We start from the raw sequence: 17028 nt of genomic DNA, 5'->3' as shown, positions 1-17028 counted from the left end.
CATTCCTAATGTTCTCACCTAACATTCCTAAGGGAGAATGACCCGGCTAGAATTTGCAATGTTGATTTTGGATTATATTGATACCTTTGAATCCATGCTGGCTGGGCAATTCATGGAGTACCTTTGCCAAGCTCTGAACACACTCGAGCTACTCACGCTATTTCCTGGTTAGGTGGAGGTTTACATTGATCTCACTCTGCTCCAGCAAACTATGTTCATCAACCTCCATTATGCCAAGCTTATCAATACTCTAACTACAGGAACTCCTGAAGACCAATGTGACAGAGGAGAAATATTTTCTTTCTCCATATTGGAGATTATATGCATCCCTAAAGGAAGTCAAGGAATTTTAGATTCTGAGCTATATGTTGCACTCTGAGGGCAAGCCTGTGTGTGTGGGCATGTGCCTGTTGACACATGGTGACCCCATGAATTTTATTGAGTTTTCAGAGATGAGGAATATACAGAGGTGATTTTGCCAGTTCCTTCCTTGGAAACATAGCCCACGGCACCTAGTATTCATCAGGGGTCTCCCATCCATGTAGTAACCCTGCTTAGCTTCTAGAGTTAGATGAGATCTGGTACCTTTAGGCCAGTGGTTCTCAACCTGTGGGTCTCCAGGTGTTTTGGCCTTCAGCTCCAAGAAATTTCAGCCAGTTTACCAGCTGTTAGGATTTCTGGGAGTTGACGGCCAAAATATCTGGGGACCTACAGGTTGAGAATCATAGAATCATAGAATCATAGAATCATAGAATAGTAGAGTTGGAAGAGACCACATGGGCCATCCAGTCCAACCCCCTGCTAAGAAGCAGGAAATTGCATTCAAAGCACCCCCGACAGATGGCCATCCAGCCTCTGCTTAAAAGCCTCCAAAGAAGGAGCCTCCACCACGGCCCCGGGGAGAGAGTTCCACTGTCGAACAGCTCTCACAGTGAGGAAGTTCTTCCTGATGTTCAAGTGGAATCTCCTTTCCTGTAGTTTGAAGCCATTGTTCCGTGTCCTAGTCTGCAGGGCAGCAGAAAACAAGCTTGCTCCCTCCTCCCTTTGACTTCCCTTCACGTATTTGTACATGGCTATCATGTCTCCTCTCAGCCTTCTCTTCTGCAGGCTAAACATAGAATCATAGAATTGGAAGTGACCTCACGGGCCATCCAGTCCAACCTTCTGCCAAGAAGCAGGAAAATCACATTCAAAGCACCCCCAACAGATGGCAATCAGCCTCTGTTTAAAAACCTCCATAGAAAGAGCCTCCACCACACTCTGGGGCAGAGAGTTCCGCTGCTGAACAGCTCTCACAGTTAGGAGGTTTTCCCTAATGTTCAGGTGGAATCTTCTTTCTGTAGTTTGAAGCCATTGTTCCATGTCCTAGTCTCCAGGGCAGCAGAAAACAAGCATGCTCCCTCCCCCCTATGACTTCCCCTCACATATTTAGATATGGCCCTCATTATGTCTCCTCTCAGCCTTCTCTTCTACAGGCTAAACATGCCCAGCTCTTTAAGCCGCTCCTCATAGAGCGGTTTAAAGCTGCTCTCCAGACCCTTGATCATTTTAGTTGCTCTCCTCTGGACACATTCCAGCTTGTCAACATTTCTCTTCAACTGCGGTGCCCAGAATTGGACACAGTATTCCAGGTGTGGTCTGACCAAGGCAGAATAGAGAGATAGTATGACTTCCCTGGATGATGATAACAACAACTACAACTACTACTACTACTACTACTTTATTTCTATCCCACCACATGTACTGCTGTTGAGCCAGGCCTCGCACATCCTATACCTTTGCATTTCATTTTTTCCTGCCTAAATGGAGTATCTTGCATTTGTCCCTGTTGAACTGCATTTTGTTACCTTTGGCTCATCTCTCTAATCTGTTAAGATCGTTTTGAATTCTGCTCCTTTCTTCTGGAGTATTGGCTATCCCTCCCACTGGGGGGAGAGAACCACTACTTTAGGCTATTTAGGATAGATGAGGGCAGGCCAGTTGGGTGTGGGAGGCCTCCCATTCTTTCCTTAAAAGATCATAATCACACTCACATACACACACAAATCAAATTCTCTGGTACCGTAGTTAAGACAAGTAAGTATATGCAAATATCTGCAGCTTTCTATCCTACCCATGACACCACAACTTAGACAACTGGGATGAAAAGAATATTTGAAAATACTCATAAATTGGTTGAAAAACATGTTTCTAGTGTGCGAAGAAGTGTGTAAAGAAGGCTCTTTACAATTTCAGACTGAATATATATAAGTTTGCATATGGAATTGATGGAAGAAACATCATGTTTTGCACTGAAAAATCCACATTCTGTGCAAAAAATATTATTTTCTCTGCAGAAAATGCTGTTTCCTTTGAGAAAATGTTATTTTCTGTGCCAAATAGTCACATGTGAATTTTGGATAGACTAAGTCCCTAATTGAAAACAGACTTTGACAACACTGCAGTTTTTGAACACTCTCTTGTCACAGGAAGAACATTTAGTAGATCGCCCCATCCCTCCTGATATTTAGAAAACAACTAAAAACTTGGTTATACAAACAAGCATTCGGTGAGTGACAACAATAATGTAGCAGATGGATGACAACATTGGTTTATAGTTTTTAATGGTTTAATTTATAAGGTAAAGGTAAAGATTTCCCCCTGATATTAAGTGTAGTCGTGTCTGACTCTGGGGGCTGGTGCTCATCTCCCTTTCTAAGCCGAAGAGCCAGTGTTGTCTGTAGACATCTCCAAGATCATGTGGCTGGCATGACTGCATGGAGTGCTGTTACCTTCTTGCCGGAGAGGTACCTATTGATCTCACATTTGCATATTCTCAAACAGCTAGGTTGGCAGAAGCTGGGACTAACAGCGGGAGCTCACCCCGCTCTCCGGACTCAAATTGGCGACCTTTTGGTCAGCAAGTTCAGCAGCTCAACCCATTGCACCACCAGGGGCTCCAGGTTCAATTTATAGTTATGTGTTGTTGTTTAAGATGTATATACTATTTTGATTGTGTGTGAGGTATTGAATTTTTGCCATTAATTTGATGTGAACCGCTTTGAGTCCCCCCAGGGATGAGAAAAACAGTATATAAATGCAATCTATATATATAAAAATGTAATGTGTGATTTACTATGGAGTAAACAACAAAACCACTAAACCAAATCACACCAAATTTGGCCATAAAAGACATAGTCATCCAAAATATATCTTTCAAACAAAAAAATCTAGAAAAAGCAGTTTTTCCCCTAGCTGCCAGTTAAAAGGCTAGGCCCCTCCCACTTTATCTCCTAGCAACCCACTCAGCCATAATGGAGCTCAGGGCCTCTTCATTCAGGCCTCTTCCACACTGCCTATAAAATACAGATTATCTAATTTGATCTGGATTATATGGCAGTGTAGACTCAAGGCCCTTCCACACACCTATATAACCCAGAATGCCAAGGCAGGATAATCCACAGTATCTGCTTTGAACTGGATTATCTTGAGTCCACACTGCCATATAATCCAGTTCAGTGTGGATTTTATACAGTTGTGTAGAAGGGGCCTCATATAATCCAGTTCTAAGCAGATAATATAAGATTATAAATATAATATCTAAAATTACTGTTGCATAATAATACAGAACAATATAATCTCTAAAATCAGGACAGTAAATAAAGAGCAACACTCTGAAAACAGGGGAATTCCAGAAAGGAAACAGCCAGGACCAGCTAACACCTCCCAACAAAGGATTCCCTCAGGCAGGAAGCAGCCAGGCTTTGAAGCTGCAAGGCCATTAAATGCTAATCAAGGTGACTAATTCATACTTGCTGCACTGAGACAATTCATTGCTATTCATCCCATACAATTTTTTTTAAAAACCACAAAGTCTAATAAATGAGGACATAGCATAGACAGAGAAATTTTAAGGTACAGTAGAGTCTCACTTATCCAAGCTAAACGGGCCGGCAGAAGCTTGGATAAGCAAATAGCTTGGATTATAAGGACTGATCAAGGAAAAGCCTATGAAACATCAAATTAGGTTATGATTTTACAAATTAAGCACCAAAACTTCATGTTATACAACAAATTTGACAAAAAAGTAGTTCAATACGCAGTAATGTTATGTTGTAATTACTGTATTTACGAATTTAGCACCAAAATATCACGATATATTGGAAACATTGACTACAAAAATGGCTTGGATTATCCAGAGGCTTGGATAAGCGAGGCTTGGATTAGTGAGACTCTACTGTAGTACTCTTGCCTTGAGATTCCTACTCCTCACCCAGAGGACTAGAGGAGAAGGTCCAAGTCCTGGGATCAGGGAATTTTATTATAACTACTGTAATGTAGTTATACATTTGTATAACTTTTGCTGAAGAATTGCCTCTCATGATTTTGATTATTGTCACTAATGCCAAGAGAAGTTACTATATTGTTAACAATAGACAATAAAGCAACTGAAATGAACTCATTCAAGCACGATGACTAGAATGAAATCAAATATCATTAAGGTTTCTTTCTTGGATACGCAGCAACACCCTGTTCATAAGCCAGAAGGTAATGTGCATGCAAACACAAAGAAATAGCCCATAGAGTTATGATTTATTCAAGCATTTTTCTAAGCGACCTTTCTCAGGTCTCCAAGCCCTCCTGGTTGGCCTGGATTTTCCCATTACGTCTTACTAGGGGAACCTGTATTTCCAGTCCCTAAAACAATACTATGGAAAATATTCAAGAACGCTGAATGCACCCAATCCAGAAAATTAAGCATTGAGTTGATTATTCGGTAGATTTGTGTGTGATAAAACTCCCAACAGATTCCACAATGTACAAAAAAGTAGTCTTCATTCTGAGTTTGTAAATATTTATCTTAGTAGTTTCAGAAGAAAAACTGCTATGTTGACCAAAAAAACAACAGCTCTCTATACAATCAAATGGGTGCCATACTTTCTTTGAAGAGCCTGTAACAGGTAGTGGGACACAGCTCTGTCCAAGGGTTCAAGACAGAAAGAGCAGTATGGCCACTAACTTCTCTGAGATCCTTCTCTGAGAAGTATGCTTTGAAGTAGGATATGTTTGTATATGTGTAGACTCATTGTGGGACACATTGCTATGTTTTATCCTCCTATATAATGGGCAACAGTAATAAACAGGTCATTTGTCTTTCTATTGTGACCTAACATTCATTTGTAAAAATTGGAGGGTCTCATAAAATCATAGAATGAGAACTACCATGAAACCAATGTGAATTTACCTAGAAATTATTTGTGAGAGACACACTAAATGTAGGTGTGTCACATTTTTACAGAGGTATCCCTCATGATGAAGATATACATTTCCCTACTTATATTTTCTGGTTTTAGGATGTTTTGTTTTACAGTTGGACATTGGACATTGAGTGGTGTGCCTACATCTGTAAATCTTTAGCAGGTTGTCATATTTTAAAAAGAAAGTCACATTTTCTGACTGACTGCAGTGCCAACCATTGTTCACTCTGACGGCTGTCATTTTAAGTATTCTATAAGTTCTGGGCTATTGTTAAAAGAGCCATTATTCTTCAGTTGAATTAGTCTAACAGACAAGACAAGCCTTCCTTGGGGCTGGGCACTGTTTGCTTTTCACATTTAGGTGAAGACATCTCTCTGCCATCAGGCATTTGGGGGAAGATGAGAGGCAGGCTGCTGCGGATGTTGCGGGTGGAACTATTTTTAAATTCTATTGTGTTGGGTCATGTTATTGATAGCACCTTGAGTCTCTATAGGGAGAAAGATAGGATAAAAATAAAGCAAATAAATAAAATTTACACTGAAAGCGAGTTACAATACTTTAAAAAAAAAAATTCATTGCAGGTGTATGATTAGTCGGCTGAGGCATGTAGCCATACATTCTCTCATTCCTCAATGATAAGAAAATTTATATCCATCTCCTTTCCCCCCAGCATAACATAATCTTGCTTCTACTGGCCTGTGGCACTTTGGTGCAAAGCTTAAATGTATCCAAGCTAAGCCAAGTGTGACCATCCATACTGTAATGAAAAATCACTCTGCTTGTCTTGTATTTGCGCTTTGCATAGAAATGCCACAGACTTCTTGCATTTCAGGGCTTTTTGGCTCTAGCCTGGTAACAATCAAGTTGCTAGTGATCTGCAGTGTTATGAATGGGAAGCACATTGTATTGTTAATTAGTTTTCTTATTAGGCCAAAGTATCTTAGCTGGCTTGAGCTATTAATGGCTTAATTGAAGAGAGCATAGTTTGGATTACTGTCACAGACTCAACATAGAATTGCCTTTGGAAACTGTTCAAAAACTTCAGCCGGTCCAAAACAGTGCCACATTACTAACTGGGGCTGGTTACAGGGAAGATATAACAACCTTGTTACAACAGCTTTAATGGTCACCACTTTTCTTCTGGGCAGAATTCTAAAAGAATATTATAAATAATAAAAAATTACAATTTATAGCCTAAGGAAGGGAGGAAGGAGAAGCTGAAGGGAGAGAAAAGGAGCCCAAACGGCAATGGGAGGAGAAGGAGGCGATTTATCGATTTATCAACACACGATTGGTTGATAAAGACTTAAAATAGTGTATAACTACTAAAATAATTTATAAATATATAGCGTCCCTACTTCGCGGATTTTCACTTATTGCGGGTGGTCCTGGAACCTAACCCCTGCGATAAGTGAGGGAACACTGTACTGTCAAACTTGAATTGGTAAAATTTCCCCATTTCTACATACTTCGGAGTCCTATGGAGGCCAATACATGACATAAGGACATTTCTGGTGGGACTCTGTGGAAAGAAGGGAAAAGGACATGGGATGACTGGCCATCCCAGAAGATGGACTCTGGTGGTAGGGAACGAGGTAAGTTCCCTCCACTTTCCCCCACTTTCTTCTTGCTTGTGGGATGAGGTCCTTTATACCACGTGGTCTCTTCCAGTTCAATGATTCCCTTGGACAGCCTCTTACCCATGCACCCTTAGAGAATGTTTTACTTAGCATTAGAAAGATATTTGCCTTCCAGGCTTGTGAAATGTTTCACATATCCTAGGTTCCTAGAGTAGAGTGTTTCAGGAATTTTGACAGACAAGTTAAAGTGTGTTTGCCAGGAGTTATGACATGCCATTTATAATGCTGCACTTGCTTATAAATATTTATTTGCAAGGAGCTCCCCTCTTGTCTTGATTTAGAAACTGCCTGGCACTTGATGACTCTGCTACAGATTCTCCGTTAACACCTTACTTTTAGCTTACAACAAAATTGTAGCTATGGGAGGAGGAGAGTGAGAGTACTGTGCCTTCAAATATGAGTGCTGCCTGCCCCCAATCCTTTAATGCCCACATTTTGAGTTGCAAAGAGTGAGACACTACAAATCATCTACACCTAGAATGTATCTGTGTTTGCATTTCTTTAGCAACTTTGCCTGTCCCTTTCTTTGGATGTATGTACATATTGCTAAATGATCAAACTAAATTGTAAGTTACGTCATTGCTAGAAATATAGAGATTGAATTTGGGGCAGAATTCTTCTTGGAGGGCAAAGCTCTCAAGCCCTTATCCTAATAGCTAATGTTCTGGCTTGCATCTTCATCTCCTACATGGTGGACTATAACATGGGCCCTGCTTGCCCAGGATGATGGGTGTTGCAATACTACATACCCTATTGATAAAAGCTGTGTGCCCTTTCTCTCTTTCTCTCTCACTCTCTCTCTATCTCTCTATCTCTCTATCTCTCTCAATCTCTTTCCATTCATTATTAGGATGGAAAGTTGTTTTAGTTTCAGCTACATGCTTCTTTATCCATGGAAAAGATCTCTTGGTAATTCATACAAATGCACTCTACCAAATTCTTTGCAAGCAGACAACTTCTGGTTTGGTTTTTTCAGTTTCCCAAGACCAGGTATTCTCAAACTGCAGCCATCCAGCTGTTTGGGGGTCCAACTCCCAGAAGCCCTGGCCAGCTTGTTCAATGGTCAGGAATTCTGGGAGTTGGAGGCCCAAACAGCTGGATGGTCACAGTTTGAGAATGCTTCCCAAGACTCTAACATAAAATTCCACATAATATATCACTTAGTCAAAGCTCTCTCAATTGGCATGTTGCACCTTCTCCAAACATATAGCAAAACATACTTGTAATTTTCACATATCTAGAAGTTTCACTGTATACATGGGAGGAGGAAAACTGATTTCTAACCACACCCAGCACCCACCTTGGCCACATTCCGGGGAAAAAAACTTGAAAACATGGTTGTTTCAATGTGCCTTCAAATAACCAGCTGCACTTTTATCACACAGTCCTAAATTCTCCCTGCCAGCTCCTCTCTCGCTGCATTATCCATGTTTACACAAGCCTGCCCCTCCCAAGTAACCCAAACAAACAGCTCCACTTTTGTTTGAACTAATATGTTGTTCATCTATTTTAAATGTTTAATTAATTGTTTCATTAAGTATTTTAATCTTGTAAATTGTATTATGTTTTATTTATATGTCAATTGTTTTTTAAGGCTTTGTCCCCATGTAAGCCACCCCGAGTCCCTTCGGAGAGATGGAGGTGGGGTATAAGAAATAAATTATTATTATTTATTATAATTATATTAACCCACTCCATGCTCTACAATTGTAAGTCCCATGGAAGTAAAATGCCTTACATGAAACAACAATGCATGCTAGATATTATACCTTTAATACATGCAATTCCCAGGGCCACCAATTCTGTGCATATCCCAGAAACAAATATTCCAATAAGCCACCAGGGGGCAGTCTTGCACTTTCAAACCTCTGAATTTAACATAAAAACATCTCAATGTCAAGACTATGGATCCTTATGCAACTAGGAAAGGTTACCAGGGCCCTCAGGAAAATGGAGAGGTGGAAGAGAAGGAAACCTCAATTCCAGTCAGAATCGAGTGTGTGCAGTGGCAACGGAATAGTTGACTGATTTTTTATTGGGAGGAGTGGCAGGGGCAGGGGGTGGGTGGGCAGTGATTAAAGAGAAGGGGGATGCAATATCCTACGAAATGAAATGGGTAGATAACTGAGACATTAAAACATTGGGTTGCCAGACCCACGGCTTTGTGACTATTGTACATAGCAGCAATTTTCCACAAACAATTTATGGTATATTGCTGGGTTTTTTTAATTGATAGAACAAATAACATTTTTTTCTTCTTTTGATCCATGCTCTCTGGCATTCAAATGGAAAGTATGGTCTTTCTTCTCTCACTTTTCATCAGGTAGTAAGATTTTATTTATTTTTTCGTGTCAGGAGCAACCGGAGTTGCTTCTGGAGTGAGAGGTAGTAAGGGTAGTAAGATAAACAGTTGACAAGAAGTTGTCAAAAGCTTTCATGGCCAGAATCACAGGGTTGTTGTGTGTTTTCTGGGCTGCATGGCCATGTTCCAGAAGCATTCTCACCTGACGTTTCACCTACATCTATGGCAGGCATCATCAGAGGTTGTGAAGTATATACCTGAGGCAACAATGTAAATCCCAAGGCAACTGATTGCTGGAGTAGCCTCTGAGATGGTGTAACAGGAGCATGTGGAAGGTGGGGATATGACTAATTTAAGCTATCACTTACAAAGCAGGTTAAAGCCCCCCCCCCCCCAAGTCCTATACAGGCACCCATTATTGTGTACAAAGTTAGCATGGCGAGGACGAAGAAAAGTGTGCTCTGTCCACTCGTTGTCAGTTCCACTGCCCTCTATGAAAGAAAGTGGACAGGGAAGTTTGGTTACCATACTCCCTTTTTCACCCCATGTTAAGTCTACATTTATTATGAATGTCTGCATCGGGCCAGAATATAGCCAATTTCCTGTAAAAATTGGCATACTGAATTTAGATGATCCAGATTCTAGTCCTTATTGGACCATAAAACTCATGCAGCGACCTTAGGCTAATGACACACTCTCATGGCCAAACTACTTGGCACGGTTGTTGTAAAAATAAAGTGAGGAAGAGGATGGATGTGTGTTACTTTGAGCTCACTGCTAGAAAGGTGGAATACCACTGTTATTAGTGAATAAAACAAACAAATAGAACATATGCATTTAAGAGAAATAATCCTGCAAGTATGCATTTCGCAACAAGAACTTAAAATCCAGTACAACCTTATATCACAGGTCTTCTACCCACAGTTTCCCCGACGGTACATAACAAAATGTGTTGTTTCTATGAAATTTCTGGATTTTCCAAGTGATTCTATGATACACTTCTGCCAGAAGTTAGCACAGAGTCACCACGAAGAGTCTAATACATTCCTAGAGGGGATATGATATTTCATTGCATAATACTCGCAATTGCATAGTAGTCACACCTTCCTTATGAGAAAGGCAAAATCGGACATTCCCCACATAATAGTCACACCCTTAGTTCACTTGCCTGGGTGAATTAAGTGCCACAGCGGTAAAAGGGAAAGAGGGCAGGCAAGGACGGGAGTAAATTCACTCCCCCTCCCCTTTGAAAGTGTAGCCATGCAGGCGGGTGAAGCGTCATCCACCCGTGTGGCTGTGCCCTCATAGGGACTACTGTCATGTGGTTAAAGAAGCCCCCCAATGGGACTTTTTTCACTATGTAATAATCACCATAGCATAATGGTATTTTCCCCCAAAGCAGGTGTGTGTGCAACTATTATGCAATTAAATACGGTACTTCTCTGGGAATTTTCTAAATCTTCTTGTTCAACTCTGTAGTAACTTCCAGTAGAAGTCATTCATTTCAAGAGGGTTTATGATTATCCACTTTCTGTTTCCATGGTAAGTTGTGGAACATATCCCCTGCAGACAAGGGGGTTGGACTGTATTACTAAATCCACAGCTCCCTGGCTTAGAAGCTCCCTTTGTCAAGTTACAGGACAAGACAGATGACAATCATGGGACATTCCTGAGAAGTCAGTCCGAGGAAGAGGAAAGTTACAAACCTGGTTCGGGCTGTGCTGTGGCGTGTAGGCTGCCTCTGTGCTGGTGGGAAGCTTGCTCAAAAGCAGCAGCTGATGGAGTCCAGGGTTGAGTGGAATCCATCCGGGCAGGAGAGGAGGAAAGGCAGCAAGCGAAAGGCACAGAAAGGGTGAGGCAGTGCAAGGCAAGGCAGGCAGGCTAGGATCACAAGGCAGGAACATGGTGTGAGCAGCTGTGAGGCAGGGGTCCCACCATGGCTGAGCGCTACCTGAGAAATTGTCATGAATGTGAGGCTGACTAGCCTATCAGAACAGAGAAATGAATCAACGCAGCCAATGAGATTTGGGTATGTGGAGATGTTTGAAACTGAATTAGAGGGAGAGCAATGCCTTTTGTGATTTCTCTAAGAATTTTGGATTTAAAAAGTTAAGAAAATAGCGCCCTGCCCAGCAACATCAGGAAATGGCCATAAACAAGGCGAGCCCTATGAAATCCCATGATATACAATGGCATAGTGAAACAGTTCTCTCATATGAAATGCCAAGATCAAGGTTTGTATTTTGGATTTTTTAAAAAAAATTAAGCCTTTTATAGTTGAACCCATGGATACAGAATCTGTGGATACAAAGGGCTGACTGTTCCTTGGTGTGACAGGTCCCATTCAAGTTTAAATGAGTCTACTCCAGATCTCCCCCCTCAGCTCTAATTTCACTGAGTTAGTCAACAAATAGCATGTGACTTTAAATATTTATGCAAAGCGATCTTTTAACATTACTAGCCAGAGAACAGAAACCCTCGGTGGCTTTTCCTATAATAAGTCATGGCCCCAAAAGTTAAGTCCCTGTGGCACAATACATTTATGTGCCCCATCCCTCATAGCTAAAAGTATAATAGCAAACTAGATAGTCTCCTGTCTGTTGCTTCTATATAGTCATACCAGGTCTGTGCGACCCTACTCTTCTTTCACTCTTTCAATTAGTCCTGTGTCTGGCATTGAGTAAGGAAGAAGAAATGGACAAGAACTTCTGTGATATTATTCCTCAGCAAACAGTCGCAGGTAATTTATTCTTACAGGTGGCCATTTCAAAATACACTGTCCATTTCTTAATGGGCCTGATTAAACTGTTTGGTTCTGAGGCATGTCCTTCATTAATGACAAGGGTAGCAACAAGATCAGGAAGAAGAATGGAATGCAGAAAGGGAAGGAAAAGAGCAAGAACAGCACATTGCTTAGGGGAAAGTTGCATGTGGCATAGAGGTAATGGGATTTCTTTTCAGGTCAAACATGCATTTGGTTTGCTATGCAGATTTCTGGATTTTTCCTAAACTTAAGTAACCCATTAGAGGAGTCCTTTCTGTACAGTCAAATTTCTAGAGCCCTCTGTATGCTTTCGACTGTAATTCTCATCCATATCTGCCAGTATGGACAAAGCTTGGGTGTAATGGGGAATATAGTCCAAAACACCTAGAGTAAGGGTCCCCAAACTATGGCTCACGGTCGGATGCAGCCCTCCAAGGACATTTACCCGGCCCCTGCCCTAAACTTTACACTTAGGGTTGCCCTAATTCTGAAGCAACATGAAGGCACACAACAACAAAAACAATCCTAATTAACTTCATTATATTGTCAGCCAAAAGCAGGCCCACATTTCCTACTGAAATACTGGTAAGCTTATATTGGTTAAAATTGTTTTTCATGTTAAATATTGTATTTTCTTTAATATTTTTTGCACTACAAATAAGATATGTGCAGTATGCATAAGAATTCTATATTTTTTTCAAACTATGGTCTGCCTTAGTAGTCTGAGGGACCATGAAACAGCTCTCTATTTAAAAGGTTTGAGGACCTCTGTCCTAGAGAGCACTTGAGTGAAGAGGAAGAGTGGTGCATAGAAACAAAGGATCTGATAACAATTGCACAATACCAATGGTTAGTTCCCAACCATGGCTACAGTAGCCAAGCTGCCCTTACGGTAAATCCGATGCCCACAGTTGCAGAAAAAGAGCCTGGTATGAACTTGCCCTGGTCAAATTGAACCAGCAGTGATGTCTTGCCCACTCCGCTGTCTCCAACTAGGATAGTCTGCAGAAATCAAACAGAAAGATGCATTAAGATCACCCAGTTTAACAAACAGCCAAATTGAAGCAGCTGGTATCTTACCTCTCACTCCCCATATACAAGTGCAGATAGCAAGTTAAGATGTACCTTTATAGCATTGGAAGAGAATGACTAGGTCTGGACCTGGGGCATGTGAGTGGTCAGGTTTAGTCTCATACACTCTGCTAGATGCAGATCTTAAACCAGGGCATTTCCTTCCTACATTTTTCAAGATTGTTCTTCTCTCCATGAACCAGTAACTGACTTCCATAATGTAAGCAGTGAGAGTTGGTGGACCCAATGTCAGTAGAATAATGAGATTGGACCCATGTTCTTGGCTTTAGTCTGATCTTTAAAGGAGTCAATGCCCAGTGACTTTGGAAGGCAGCTGCTACAAGTAATGTTTGTGCACATGCACATCCACATGTGTGTATGGTGTATGTGCAAATGGGGGAGGAATTCCTGTACTTTGCATGCAGAAAGTTGCTGTTTTTGTTTTTCTCTCTAGCAACTCCAGAACCTCAAGGGCGATCTTAGCACCAGAACACCATTATTAGTCAGTAAATACAGATGGTCCTGAACAGGGCCTGTCTGACATCTTTTGGAACATGAGGAAGAGCAGCAAATAATACAACCATACTACTCACTCAAGTCAAAATACACAGCAACTACACCTGTATGCTTTCAGTATATAAGGCAGAAAATGTCCCAACCTTCTCATCCTTGACAGTATTTTTAAAAAGTAATAACTAATGCAATAATTAACAATATTCTTTCTTTCAAAACCTGCTACCTTAAGTGACTGTCTTACTTTGAGCAACAGTAGAGTCAGTGCTGAAATGGAAGCAGAAAATGTAATGTCAGAGGAAAGCTACTGTGGGAATGCAAATTTGTCTTGAACTTAAAACCACTCCTCTGTTACGGTAATTAATGGATTAACAGATTGTAATATAACAACAGCTCCTGAGTGGGAAATCAGTTTGTGCAAGAAAAGCTCAGAATTAAAATGAAAGTGTCCTTACAAAAATAGCTGTTCAGACTCTTTTCCGAGACATCCCCAGAAAGAGGGATGAAAGAGACCCTCATCTCTAGATGCCCCAGCATTTCATGTAGACTGGCAGTTGGAACTTTCTTCAACATTTACAACATGTCCACTCTGCTTTAAAGAAGGAGGTTTGTTCAGCAACCATAGGACAAACTGCATTGCTGCCCCTTCTAATACTATACTGCTGCCTCCTTGAAATCCCATCTCTATGACCACATTACTTTCCCTAATAGTATGGCCATCTCATACTATTATTTTTGGTTTGAAACATTGGCCATTTAAAGAGTTTATGGATACATGAAATGCTTCAGATGCCACTATTTATTTTGCTCCACTGTGAGTTAAAAGTGTGTTACTGGTGCAGTCGGTTCTTCTGAATTTCTTTCTCCTGGCCAATCCTTTGGTCATTTTGCTCATGCTAAACTCTGTGCTTACCAAATGCTGCCTCTTATATGTGTTCATGCCACTGCCTTATAATTTTGCAGTTTTCCAGAGTTCTTCTCTATCTGACAGCAATTGTACACTGCAATTGGGATCTTTTATGATCATTGTTTATCTTGTGTGGCACATGCCTTGTGCCTGACCATCTGTTATTCTAGATTTGGACTATGTTTGGACAATTGGTTGAAATGCAGAGCTTCTCAATTTTGGCTGCTCTAAATTGCTAATGGATCACCATTTTAAAAAAAGTGGAAGCAATGCTTTGTCAGTCCCACTCTTCTTTTTGGGAGGATTTTCTGGGGAAATTTTCAGTATGCAAATATGCCCAAAATAGCATTTTGAAGGATTAGGGTGCACCCTAATGCTGCATTGATGCTTTTTCTCCAGACTAAAATGAGGTTTTGGAAGGGCATGTGTGTATGTGTATGCATGAATAGGGTCTTATATGGGCTCCATATAAATCCCAAGCACTCCAAAGGCTACATGGTTACTTCCTCCAATGGCTTAGAAAATACCTTGTAAACACTGGTTGCAATTATCTCCGGATATATGCTATGTGTTGCTACATTTTGCCAGTCTTCTTTAAATTACTGTAAGCACATTACTGATGTTTTCTCCTCCTCATTTTTGTCTGTCCTATCAATCAGTGGTTCCCAACCTTTGGGCCTCCTGGTGTTTTGGACTTCAGCTCTCACAGTTCCTAACAACTGGTAAGCTGGCTGGGATTTCTGGGAGTTGAAGTCCAAAACACTTGGAGGCCCAAAGGTTGGGAGCCACTGTTATAAAGGCACCAGATATCAACCAATCTTAGAAACTTGGCAGGATCAACTCTAATAAGTACTTGTGTAGAGATTTCAGCTAGGACTGTGGATAGAGTGGTCCATGCCCAGTGAGGTCCTGCTAAACTAGATCAGCCAGGACAGAGAACAAGCGAGCCGGGTTGAAAGGAAAGCTGCAAAGGGTTATTACAATTTGTCCCAAAAGGGATGCAAGTACAAGCAGCACACTTTCAAAGGTACAAGCACAAATTCATAGAAAAATACATGGCATTTTATGCATCCTGACCTCTCTTCAGGCTTCCCACTTCCTCCCCTGATTGGCTAAAAACAGAGCCAGCTAAGATTCGCGCAGGGATTGGCCAGAGGGTCCCCTGGCATCACAGACAAAAGAAGGAAATCCTCACAGCAGGCAGAAGAACAGCTGATGGTTAGTCAGTTTAAAGACCCAGTCTTTAAAGACCATTACACCCTTGTCTATACAGAAAAACATCTTAAGCTCATCTTGGTTGAAAAAAGGACCATCTGCTTCACGTATAGAAACAAAGGGTTTGACTCTATCTAGTATGGGATATTGCTGGAAAGATTTTTGTAAATTGTCTAGCGATCTATGTTCCCAGGAATGTATACAAACAGAGGGCATTAGGACAATGGATACCTTCAGGATACATTTGATACATGTTTATATATGTCTAAATTGTTACAATATGCAAGGAATCCAAGTTGCAGAGAAATATCATTTTACACATTCATTAAAGGTTTTAGATTTGATACAGTTTGGGGCACAGTTACTACTAGATCCTTCTGGAAACTCTAGTGGCTTCAACACTGCAAAACTTTGAAACATCAGATTTTAAAAAAAAATAAAGACAAAATCATATCTCTTGCTTGAAGTCCTCTTATTGTTCTTAAACCTTTGAGGGGAGTGCTGTGGTTTAATAACACTTGGATGGGACCCCACTAACAAACAGAGGAAGGAACTGACACAACCACATCTATGTATTTCTCGTCATCCTTCCTGATTCATTTCCCTGAGGGTTTCTGTATACCAGATCTGTATAACAGCTCTGTAGTACTCCTGGCTAGATTTTGATTCCATTTATTGACCAGGGATTCAACAGAATTGTTGGTGATGCCAGCCACAGAACCCTCTAAGGTCTTCCAGAGTCTCAAAGGATCCATTAGCCTTTGTAGGAGAACCATTTTACTAGGTCCTCCGCCCCTACAAGGGTAGGTTGTAGCTGAGATATTAGCCTAGACCAGAAAATGATCTGTCCATGAAAACTTGAAGGTATTGATCACCTCCGCCCACAGATCTTTATGTTCCGAGCTGATAATTGTATCAAGGGTATGATCTACTCCAGAAACCAATTGGGGTCAGCCCATGGATACCACAAACTCCCAAGTTGAACCTGACAAACTGTCCTCCAGTGGTATGTTGAAGTCACCCAGAAGCAAAAGTTTTGGTGACTTCAACACCTCTGAGACCAGTTATGTGAGCTCAGACAGGGAGTCTGCTGGGCAGTGGGATGGACGTTTCACTAACAGGATCCCTAGTCTATCCCTGGTTTTCAGATTCAGTTACACACACTCAATGTGATTTAGCTCCCTAATAGGAAATCTGGTCAAGTCAAGATAATCTGTATAGACCACAGCTACCCCCACCCCCCAAACACTTTCCCTCACCTGGCCACCTGGCTAGGAGAGTCTAAGCCCAGATTGACTCACTATCATCCCCCAGCCAAGCTTCAGTGAGCAAGGCAACGCCTTCATCTCTGAGGAGATCACAGATTTATACGTGTCTT

At 41.1% G+C, this 17028-nt stretch overlaps 1 protein-coding gene across 4 annotated transcripts in view; it reads right to left on the bottom strand.

Annotated features, from left to right (window-relative positions):
- Positions 1-17028, bottom strand: part of rab37 (RAB37, member RAS oncogene family) — a 107474-nt gene that overhangs the window by 43911 nt on the left and 46535 nt on the right. For 2 of the 4 annotated variants that reach the window (XM_062970587.1, XM_062970584.1), the window contains exon 2: positions 12836-12946. In XM_062970587.1, coding sequence (XP_062826657.1) covers positions 12836-12946 — 111 coding nt within the window. Of the gene's footprint in view, positions 1-10886; positions 12750-12835; positions 12947-17028 lie in introns of those variants that run through there. The other 2 variants (XM_062970586.1, XM_062970585.1) reach the window with 2 other exon arrangements.

Source organism: Anolis carolinensis, chromosome 2, assembly GCF_035594765.1.
Source record: "Anolis carolinensis isolate JA03-04 chromosome 2, rAnoCar3.1.pri, whole genome shotgun sequence".
Lineage (NCBI taxonomy): Eukaryota > Metazoa > Chordata > Lepidosauria > Squamata > Dactyloidae > Anolis > Anolis carolinensis.
Note: the sequence above shows the minus strand (reverse complement) of the source record. Positions and strands in the feature narration are given on the sequence as shown.